This window comes from Solanum dulcamara, chromosome 6 (assembly GCF_947179165.1).
Source record: "Solanum dulcamara chromosome 6, daSolDulc1.2, whole genome shotgun sequence".
Lineage (NCBI taxonomy): Eukaryota > Viridiplantae > Streptophyta > Magnoliopsida > Solanales > Solanaceae > Solanum > Solanum dulcamara.
The window spans coordinates 52940468-52952018 of NC_077242.1; the positions used below are offsets into that span (position 1 = coordinate 52940468).

The 11551-nt window shown below is 33.7% G+C and overlaps 1 protein-coding gene across 1 annotated transcript; it reads right to left on the reverse strand.

Annotated features, from left to right (window-relative positions):
* Positions 1 to 4155: 4155 nt before the first annotated feature.
* On the reverse strand, positions 4156 to 10052 carry LOC129891157 (NADPH--cytochrome P450 reductase-like). The gene is made up of 18 exons (XM_055966427.1): positions 9387 to 10052; positions 9020 to 9079; positions 8826 to 8902; positions 8632 to 8689; positions 8452 to 8535; positions 8286 to 8322; positions 7824 to 7893; positions 7540 to 7734; positions 7320 to 7412; positions 6896 to 7121; positions 6731 to 6814; positions 6498 to 6649; positions 5959 to 6055; positions 5550 to 5699; positions 5393 to 5470; positions 5152 to 5274; positions 4939 to 5052; positions 4156 to 4581 (listed from the first exon to the last, which is right to left on the reverse strand). Exons 1-18 carry the CDS (start codon positions 9753 to 9755, stop codon positions 4501 to 4503), a joined length of 2148 nt encoding a protein of 715 aa, XP_055822402.1. The 5' UTR covers positions 9756 to 10052; the 3' UTR covers positions 4156 to 4500.
* Positions 10053 to 11551: the final 1499 nt, after the last annotated feature.

The window sequence follows — 11551 nt, forward strand, 5'->3', positions numbered from 1 at the left end:
TAGAGCAAAAAACTGAAGACTCACCATACAACTTGTAAGTGATTGAATCTGTTTTGAAACTTTGTAACTTTTAGTAATTTAGAATATTGCATTGTGTAGAGCTTTGTTTTTAGTGAATAAATATGTTTTGGAAAGATAAAACTCATACCTACAATATTTATGTTTATTTTGGAACCTAATATTTCTATTATGAATTCAAAAAAGTGCACACAAGTTAGGGCATGTTCTGTCTAGGTTCTTGAGTTAGAAATTCCCTAGGTGCAAGTACAAACATATTTTTCGGTGATTCTTGATTGTTTGCAAACTTAAGAAATATATCTACAACTTTCATGAATGACATAAATTTTATTTTTGTCATTTGTATTTTCAAAATTTAGTTACAACATGAGGTACTAGGCAGGCTAGATTTATTATTTTGATAGCAAAGTGTTGTTTACACATTCTAGGCTTACTTTTGATGATAAATCTTATTTTATGGAAATATTATGTAGATGATAGAAATTAAATAGGTTATTTAATTATATTTTTAAGGTTGTTTATACTCATGTATCAGTTGAGGAACTTGAAACGTTGGTTGGTCTACGGATTGAACTGTTAACGACTGTTTATATGCAAAAAAGCTGAAGTTTGTGTATAAATTTGTACTTGTACTCTTTTTACCTGCCGGTATATTTGAAAGCTTATCTTGGTATGTTGTTTATTTTTTGTTACTTTGTATTATCGTGTTGGTATTTGTTGAGCCTTGTAAGACACTTTCTTAATTCACCCACTTATTTGGATTGCTCGATCACTTGACATTCTTGTGGACTTCGAGCTTCTTGTAGCTATTACTTTATCACTATTGGTATGCCTCTTGATTTGGATCTTTTGCCATCTTGACTTTGGATTTTTGGTTCGTCTTAAGTATGGAAATTATCCATTTTAAGTATGAACTAGAAAGCCATTTTTAATATAGTTCTTGATTCTCGTGTTTATTGGGTCTTAACCCTTCTTGATACAAGACTCCGGACCTTTTTGATACCTGGTTATATTTTGTGTGATGGCATGATGTATATATTGGGCGAATCTTGTTATTTGATCTCTTATAAAGATGATTCTATGAGTTCTTGACATTTAAATCTTTAAATATCAAACTTGCTACTCTTGATATATTTGTTCACTTGATTTATTTATTATATTTTAATTGCGCTGCCCATGACTTGAGAAAAGTAATTGGAGAATCTAAAGGCTTCAAGCTTGTAGTTTTTACACCACTTAACTTTATGCTTAGCGATAGTTGTTTCTATCGCAGGAAATGTTCGAGGAGATGCTTGAAGTTGGCCATTGGAGATAAAGTTTATGGGAGCTTTAAGGAAGATCACATTTGCATATAGGCCTCTATATTTTTTAATAGTCTTGGACATGTATATGATCAATGGTTGTACATTTATATGTAATTTTGAAAGCTAGTTTGATCAAGACATTATGGATTGTAACTTAAATTTGGTAACATGTTTTACTATTTTGGGGTGTGTAAACCCAAGTCATGTAATGCACTAAATTTACTATTTGATTGGGGATGTTTGTATGAAGCACGAACAGTTAACACTGGTACTCGTAAGGTTGGAAATAGTTTATAATGTGAACTATCGTGGTATGGAAGGATACATGGAAATCTAGTGAGGTGATTTCTTAAATTATTTTTTAAAGTTGTTTCGCTATAAATTGAATTTTTTATCTGGTTATATTTGAGATCATATGAATTTTTAAAAGATAAAAGTTTATACCTTTAACACTTTTGAATGGGCCAAATTTCACTATTAGATAATGATTAATATGTCTTACGTAAAGCTTCTTATAAACTTCGCAAGTATTACACAAGTTTCCTCTTAAGAAGTCACATCCTCCCAAGAGAATCGCTATAGTAACCCTCCAATCCCCCCCCCCCATCCCCCAGAGTAGTTTTTATGCTAAAGGATCTATTTTTATTGGACTATAGGTTCCCACAACATCATAAAAATATTTTAGAACATCAATCCCATTCTAAAAAGTGTTAATTAATAACTTAGAAGCAAGATATACACTAATTACATCATCCCATAAATTTTTCCGCAATATTCATGAACTCTAGGGTTCTAACCCGTAATCCACCAGTTGATCCAAGGGTGTTACAAAATTATTGGGTGGAATAGTTGAGGAGCAAGCTTGCCTCAAAGAAGAAAATAGCTCTAGGATTAAAAGAATCACCTCTCTGAGGTTTTGGGACGAGTTCTTGAAGTTATGAGGGAAAGGTTTGAATTAAGTGACTCGTTGTTGCAACGATCACTTCTTCATTGTAGCGGACATGATATGGCGACCAATGTTTGAAAACTGAGATACACCACATTTCACAACACAAATCTCAGCTACAAGATATTATGTCATAAATTAGACACGATAATCATTATAAATACTTTCTACGTACTCACTCGAAGTCTCAAAATTTCTACGGAGTTCTAAATTACTTAGTCACCCTTACTCACGTGATTTTAGTTTTTAAACCTATCCATCTTTGAGTTCTTATTAGCTCAAATTCACCACGGGAACTCTAACAAAAGTGTAACCACCACATAACGTCTGGACGGATCGTTACATAAAAAAATTGCTAATACATGGTACTTCATTTATCTTAAAATAGTTCACATTTTGTTTCTCAAGAGTTAGTGTGATTAATTTTTTTTTAAAACTTAAATATTCAAAAATATACAAAAAAATACTACAAGTCTCATTTTTTCTATATTTATATAATAAAAAAATATCTTAAAATACTTATGTACGTCGACTCACACAAAGCGAAAAATAACAAGTATGTTAGGACGAGGGAGTGTTGGAATGGTTTGTTTAAATTTTCTATATTGTAAAATGGTATTGAAAATGATAATTATTTAACCCCAATTCGGGAGCTTTTAATTTACTCGTGTTCACTTATATTTGTTTATTATTATAAAAATAGATTTTCACTTTTAATATTTTAAATAAAATAAAAAATATATATATATATAGAGAGAGAAATAATTTTAGAGACCTCCCCTCTAAGTTTCACTCTATAACACTTACCTCTCCTCTGGTTTATGATATTACGTTTATCTCACTTATTTTGATTTTTTTGTTACCGTTTTTTAATCTGTTTAAAATAAATATAAAATTAATTACGATTTGATAAATTTATCCTCCCTTATGTTAATTTCTTCATATTAATGCATATTATAAAAAGATAACTTATTAATAAATACTTTTAAAATAAATACGCACAAATAAATTATATTATATTATATTATATACATGTGTTCTTTTTACCAAACAAAAATTGAAAGTCTTTGCAAAGTAAGTGAACTAATTCAATTTCATTCACGGTAACCCACCATTTTCACCAAAAAAAATGAAGAGAAATTGAACGGAAATGTGAAAGTTTGGAGTGAAGAGAACTTTCGATTCTTATGAATGACAATAATATTTATTTATATTGGTCTATTTTTAAAGTATTTATTAAATAAGTTATTTTTTAAATATCTATTAATATGATTAATACAAAAAAAGTAAATTTATCAAAACGTAATTATATTATATTTATTTTAAATAGATTTAAAGAATGGTTACAAAAAATCAAAGGATGTAGGCATAATACTATAAATCATAGTGCAAATGAATGTTATAAAGCGAAACATAGAGAAAATTTTTAAAATTTGTCCCAAAAATAATACATTTTTTCATATTTTATCCTTATATTAATTACTATTCTCTAGTCATTATCAAGACTTAATATTATATATCATTTAATAAAAATAGTGTGGCAAAATAGTCATGTCAATAATTTTTGTAATACTCTCCGTCCATCTTTACTTATCCAATATACTAAACATAAATTTTCAATAATATTTGTCCAATTTATAAAATCAAGAGATAAATTTAAATTAGTTTCTAATTTATCCTTCTCATTAATTAATAGTCATTTCATTATTATATTTTTTAAAATATTATATTTATTATATTCAAAAAATAATATAATAAAATTGCTTTTCTATTTATAATTTTGTTATGAGTCAATAGTGAATAATTAAAAATGGATAAAAGGAGTACTTTATAGCATGGTCAGCTCATGAACTGTCATCCATTTTATTTTTTGTGAGACCCTTCATATTTTTCTCAAATTATTTCAAAATGTATTAAATACGCCCTTAAAATGTCAGCATACAATGTTCTCTGAACCATATTGCTGGTTCATTAGGGAAATTACAAGCTCTTGAATAAATATTGCCTATAATAAATACCAACATAATTATTTGTACCACAGTTGTACATATATAATATATAAACTACATGAACCAAAAAATCTTTCATCCAAGAGTAAAAAAAGAATCATACAATAGCAGAGCTGTGACGACAAGTCGAGACTTGTTTTCCCCTATTGAAAGGCTGTTTGTTCTTTGCAAGTCGTCGCCTTCCTATATATTTGTCTAATCACAATAGGCTTGCACGAGACAATTACCACACATCACGCAGATATCTTCCAGTCGTTTGCAAGTTCTTCACAAAGCTCTCAGCCTTGGAGCTATCAAGTGAACCCTGAGATAAAGCAAAGGAAAGATATAACTTCAATCTAAGCAAGAAAAGGTTTTGCACCAGATACACTTGTGCACGTCAAAAAGACAATTAAGTTTCCTCTTCTGCTGTAATTTGATTCTTTCAACATCTGACCTATAGTTGTGGTCTTAAAGTGGTACAGCAGTAAAGTACATTGAATTGTGTTCTGGGTCGTTTGTGGTGATGAATATTTCAAGACATCAATAACCCCTTAACAGAAATGACAAATGACTAATGGAATTGAATATTGAAAGGAGGCCGGTAAGGTAAGGGACAGCCCATAGACAGCACAGAACAAAGACCACAGCCAGAAAATAGTATGTTATTGAGAAGTTTTACCTGATCCTGCGCAATAGTATGAAGGGTCCGATGGACATCCCTTGCCATACCTTTAGCATCACCACAGACATATACGTATCCTCCCAGAGAAATCATGTTCCAGATGTCCGCTGCCTAGAAACAAGAAAACAGTCAAGATCACATCTCAAAACAACCATTGGCATAACATAAAATCAATTTGCACAGTAACAAAGGGTAGAATGAGCAACATACCTTCTGTGTCATTTTATGTTGCACGTATTCTTTGTTAGGACCTTCACGTGAGAAAGCAACAACTAGCTCAGAAAGTGCACCGACCTCTAGGAAGTTGTTTAACTCATCCTGATAGATGTAGTCCTACAGATACAAATAGATGACTTGAGTGGATGTAATAACCCATAAATATAGTACCGAATATTTGTGCTTATGTAAGTAAAATTTGTGCTGAAATATCCATAGCCAGTTAAATACTAACCATTTGGCGGTTCCTGCATCCAAAAAATAACACAGCAGGACCAAGCTCAGCTCCTTCCTTCTTCAAAGCCATTCTTTCCTGAAAGATACCAGAAGTGTCAAATGCTATGCATTTCAAAGACGCACACTCCACTAGTCTCTGATGGTTTGAATCTAACCTGGAGGAAACCCCTGAATGGTGCCAATCCAGTACCAGGGCCAATCATTATGATTGGAACCTTGTTATCAGCTGGCAGTTTAAAGTTTGATTGCCGAACAAAAATATGTGCCGTACTGCAGGAAAGGCTTTCTTCTAGAGGAATAGCATTCTGAAAGAGGAACCACATGGAAACAGAATGAGAACCAAAGCTACATTAACTTGAACATATAAAAAGTCTAAAATATTTCGAAAGAAATGAAAACATCACTAACTAGTCTAGTTATAATAAACCACCTAAATGCCGCATAAAGACGAAAGTCTCCATCTGGTTTAGGGCACAATGGTAATACCAGTAAGTGGTTCTTTATGAGTTCTCTTATAATTCATATGAATGTGTCACAAAAGTTCAACCTTCATTTAGACAATACCTTCATCCATGTTGAGCAGACACCCTTGTGAATTCGTCCAGTTGGCATTTTGTCGTAAACCAGTGCACACGTGACGTGAATTCTAGATGCCGCCATCCTGCAAGTAAATGTAGATCACAAGGTTATGTTCTCTGATTTGTCAAATAAAATGGATAGAAAGAAGTAAGAACCAATCTTTCATTTCCGTAACGTACTGCAAAAATGAGATATCGCAGTAAAATCGTCAGAAGCTTATGTTTTAGTCAGGCAGCAGTACGTCTGACATTGTCAAAAAATACCTTATACTAACGTTCAACAAATAAATGAAAACCCGACTCAAAGAAATATGAACATAATTATCCACAAATATCTTGAACACAGATATCCTCAATCCTCATTTTGCATCGCCCATTATGGAATACAAATTTTAAAAGGTTAGCTTATTGTGGTTTAACATATCTGATCTCCATCTTACATTGTACTATTCCTGGATATATTGTAACAGACTAATACTGCCTTTACTTTTAATATTTGAAAGAGAACTGCAGCAACCTACTCACCTAGGAGATGATGAGATGGAGTAGAATCTCGGTTGTAGGCGAGGAGCAACAGAAGCAAAGAAAACACCTAGTGTAGGCTTGGCTGAAGGAAATTCAGCCATGACTTCAAGAAGGCTTCTCTGACTTGCAACTATCCACTGAGCATATTCTTCCTGAAGAAAGAGATTTTACAAAGACATGAGAATGATGAAGCAAGCTCCAATATGTGAAAGTACAATGCAACAAGACCACACCTTTCCAGCAGGTGATGCAAGATATCTTAATCGATCAGCTTCATTTGGATCAGAAGCACATGCCGCTAAAGCAAGTAAAGCAGACTGCAAGATATGCAATTAAGCATGAGTACTTCATAGCTCACAAAAAAACACGAGGAACTTCAAGATCAGTAAACAAGTTACCTTTTTAGGAGAACTCAAAAGATCAGCATACCGAGTCAACGCTGTTCTCAAAGTGCAAGGAGGGAAGGGAGATGGCGATGAGCTTCCACCAAGTGGTGTGCCATCCTCTTTATCAGTGTGAATCGAAAAGAAAGTGTCTGGTGATATATTCAGTAACCTTTCAGCTTCCTCTACAGTTTCAATAAAATTTTCACAGTACACACCAACATGATCACCAGTTTCATACCTGAGAAACACAATAACCACTTTAGAAAACACGACTATAATTAATTTTAGTGACATCGCTTGGCTTCAGATAATTTCCAAGTCAGCATTTTAGAACCACTCAATATATATATATATATATATATATATATATATATATCTACAGTTCTTGATCGATGAAAAAAAGCATAAAATGTGGAATGACTTAAAAAGGACTTACACAAGTGCAGTGCCAGAAATGTCAAACTCCAGATGAGTGCAAGAACGATCAGAAGCTGGAGTATGAAGCTCCTTCCTCACAGCAACATTAGCTCTGTAGACATAGAGGCACATAGAAGCAAGATTAGAACTGAATAGAGCAGGCACATAGAATGGAAGTCCAATGAGAAGAGCAGGCTTGTTATGGAAGTCCAATGACATAGGAAGAGCAGGCTTGTTACCTGAAAGGATGTTGAGCATCAACAACGACATGTCCATTTGCATGACCATTTGTGTTGGTCAAGTCGTTATCAAAGTTGGACTTCTCATAGGTAACAACCCTATATTCCAAAACTGTAGCAGTATATGGAGTCGCAGCAGTTGCATCATCCCCATCAAGAAGCAACTTATCCAATTCAGGCCACACTAAATCACGCCTACAACAATCACATAATTATGGACAAATAGATATTGATAAAACAAATGGGAACTCCTGTTAAATTAAGATAAGTTTCTGTAGGCCTACCATGCAGCAAAATCATCTTCAATGCATTGATCATCATCTCCAAGACCCACTGGAACAAGCCTCTGCCCACCTGCAGTTTATACACTTAAGCAAGTAAGAACACAGAATCAATTTAATTATGATTAGAGGATAACATCCTAGATGCCATCTCTAGAACCCCAATAAGACAGTTTTCCTCAACACCAACGATTTAATGTTTTTTACTTAAAAGTAGTTCTGCACTAACCAAGTTATAATTAAAAAAGCTGCCTTTTACAGTTAAAATGCTCAACACTAAGACAGAGAATTCCTTGCTTTGCTGCAAGTGATTTAAATACAAAATAGCCTAAATGGCTCTACTTTACTATTCAAATACAGGATGGCATCATGTGAATGATATCCAACTAGAGAACAACAGTTATCCAGTATTTCATATTCAGGTAAAAAAATGGATAGAAGTTTGCAATCAAAAGAGAAAGCTACCTTGCTCAACCAGAAGCTCATCCACAACTTTAGCAATCTGACACCAATAATAAAGAGAACAAACAAGTACATGTTAGCAAACAGCTGTCATATTAGTGGTTTCCCACTTATATCGGGATACATATGAACAGGAACAAGTGCAAGGACAATAAAATTAATCTCGGACCTTGTTGAAATGCTCGTATTGTCTGTTACCAAGCCCAAATACTCCATACTGAAGATTTTTAAAGAAGTCACCCCTCTCTTTCCCCTGGCAGAAAATAACAGAAAAAAAATGATTAAGCTCAGATGCAACAAACTTAGACTGAAAAGATGTTCGATCACTTAGTTAATCAATTATACTTACCTCTTCAAACCATTTATAGAATCTGGCAGCGTTATCAGTTGGTTCACCATCTCCGTATCTATGATCAATCATCATAAATCAAGTTAGAACTACATAATATATATATATATATATATATATATAAGTTGTTATTTAGCAAATACAAATTTGATTATTTCGCAAGTGATTATACAAGGTTGATATTTCCAACTTACGTCGCCAAGAAAAAGAATGCCAATGTTTCTTTCTTCAATTTTTCTTCATACTCTTCATCATCAGCCGCATAATCATCCTAGAATTCATTCATTTTAAGCAATCAGAAATAATGAAACCATGATTCCCATAATTAACAACTTCACTTTGTATATCATAGTTGTGAAATAAATAAATATCATAAAAGAAAGCTCACCATATCAATCACTTTAAAGGTAGCCTTCTCATATCTGACCTTGGCTTCCTCAGCAAGTGCCTGTACAAAAACATTCACAATCACTGGTTATTTGCTGAGATCAGAAAATTACCCTTCCTCGTATGCTGACAAACCAATATTTTTTTTCTCAATTTACATTTTAAAACTTGTAAGCTTTTGACTTTTTGGATCTTCAATATTATTACTCCTTTTGACAAGTTCAACAACTCCAAAATCAGGATCAGCAAAATCCAAAAAATAAAATTCTCTATTGATTCTACGACTTCAACTTATTTAACCTCCGACAACAGAATTATAAATGATATGCAAATGTCTATAATAAAGTAAACAATGTTTATTGACAAACCTTTGCGAAGCCTTCTGCTGTACCAGTCTGGGTTCCGAAAAAGATGGTAATCTTCTTCTTTCCATCATCAATCTCTTCAGGTTCTACAACCGACTTAGGAACCACCAACTTGGGTGGCTCCAGGACCTTCTTAGCAGATGTTGAGGAGCGCCGCCACAACAAGACTACTGCACATCCGATTAAAACAGCAACTGAGGTTGTCAATATCATCACCAAATCCTTGTTCTCCAGCAACAAAGCTGCCAATGAAGCTGGAGAAGTTGAGTCACCAGAATCCGACGACGAGTTAAGTTTATCAAATATCTTTCCTCCTTTAAGGATCGCCGCCATAAAATCAAAAGGAGAAAGCTTTTCTGCTGTAGATTCCATTTCTCTGAATTATCAAAACAAAAAAACTGGAGAAATGTAATGAATTGTATATAGAGTTTGCTCAACTGGGTAATCGCTAATTACCCAGTTAAGATGATTTAGCCGGCCGGAGAGAAAACCAGAAAGAAGGCGATGAAAACAAGGGGAAACTCGAGAGGTTTTTCTTGTTTGGCCTTAGAATGGGGTAATTTGGTTAGGTTTGGAGAGACTATGTGAGGAAATAAAAATGCGAGAGGAGAGTAATATATGGAGGAGGTGAAAGACAATGACGAAGGAGAGAGGAGACAGGCGAACGCCTACCAACCCAGACTAGTCAACCCACCTACTACATAATAACTATGGTTAAGTATTAAATTGTGCCATTTCTTTGGTGGGTAAAAAAGATAAATTCTACTCGAGATTTCATCAAATGCCATTTTCTGTCTATTTTGTCACACTACATTTGGCGGCATATGTCACATTAACTATTAAGCCCCTCCCTTTACCGGCCCGCTCCTTTAGGTAGATCTAGTTAAAGGCACGAATCTCATGTTTTATTAGGTTGACACAATTTTTATTTCTTTTTAATTAATTAATACGTGTACACATAACACACGCACAAACTTTTTTCTCTATTAAGTAAAGGATGGTTTCATTGTACTAGAGGCAAGTCATTAGATCACTAAAATGTATTTTTCTCTTTGTTAGGATTTAGCATTTAATTGATCGGAATAGAATTCGATTATTAGAGTCGAAAATAAAGTTTTAATATCATTAGAAGTATTTTTATTTGAATAATATTGAACATTATTTTATTCAAAATCATCAGTCACCACCATTAATCATCGCTGTCTTCACAACCATTTATGTAATCACAACCATCACCATTACTAGTCATTCATGTCAGTTGCTACCATACCTACCATCTCCATCATTATAATTATATTCACTGTCACCATCATTGCTGTCTCTTTGCCAATGCCACCTCCACAATCACTATCACAACTTGACTTGCCGTCAACTACCACCAACACATCATCAACCATCATATAATCTTTAGCCACCACTAATTACCATAGTACATCCTTCAGCCGCCACCGCCAACACCAATACTATCAACTACTAGCACTACTGCAGTCAATCCCTACTATCAACCGCCGTCAACTACCACCTACAAATTGCCACCCACCACATATGTCATGACTCAAGTAGGTCCTAGGTGTGACACGATGATTAGTATTTTCAAAGAAATATCAACCAAGCCTCCTAGCATATCATAAGCATACATGAGGTAACAATAAAATGGAAACTCATAAGAAATTCAAGAACAAAGCATAGCTAGAATGAAGCAAGGCAACATAGACTCTTTACACATATCTAACATGCCTCTACATGACTACATAGGCGAGGACTAGGATATGTTCCTAGCTCACCCTCAAAGAAAAGAAATGACATAACATGACATAGTCTCAATGTACCAATATAGTCTAAGAATAAAAAAAAAGGAATAAAGGTAGACTCAGCTTGCCCTCAAAGCATGAGGATTCACCACACAATCTTCAACAATCGACAACTAGCCACGAGAAGAGGATGGAACGCCGGTTCCTACATTGTGAAATAATGTAGGCAATGAAGTATGTGTTAGTACGTCTGAATATACTAAATATGTAGGCAATGTAATGCATAATAAAACCATGTTTTGCAAATAACTATTTTAAAAGCATGATAAAAGAGGTAGTAAAATCATAAGTAGACATGGGAAAGGTCAATGCACAATAAACCATAAGGATATCATGTAAAGAAAATAAAGGATAAGA

Excerpts from the sequence above, each read along its gene's own strand:
- LOC129891157 (XM_055966427.1), bottom strand. The coding sequence starts at position 9,755 with ATGGAATCTACAGCAGAAAAGCTTTCTCCTTTTGATTTTATGGCGGCG. Across the intron at positions 9,080-9,386 it reads CAGCAGAAGGCTTCGCAAAG|GCACTTGCTGAGGAAGCCAA; the intron begins GTTTGTCAATAA and ends GTTTTTGTACAG. Across the intron at positions 6,056-6,497 it reads TCCATCTCATCATCTCCTAG|GATGGCGGCATCTAGAATTC; the intron begins GTGAGTAGGTTG and ends ATTTACTTGCAG.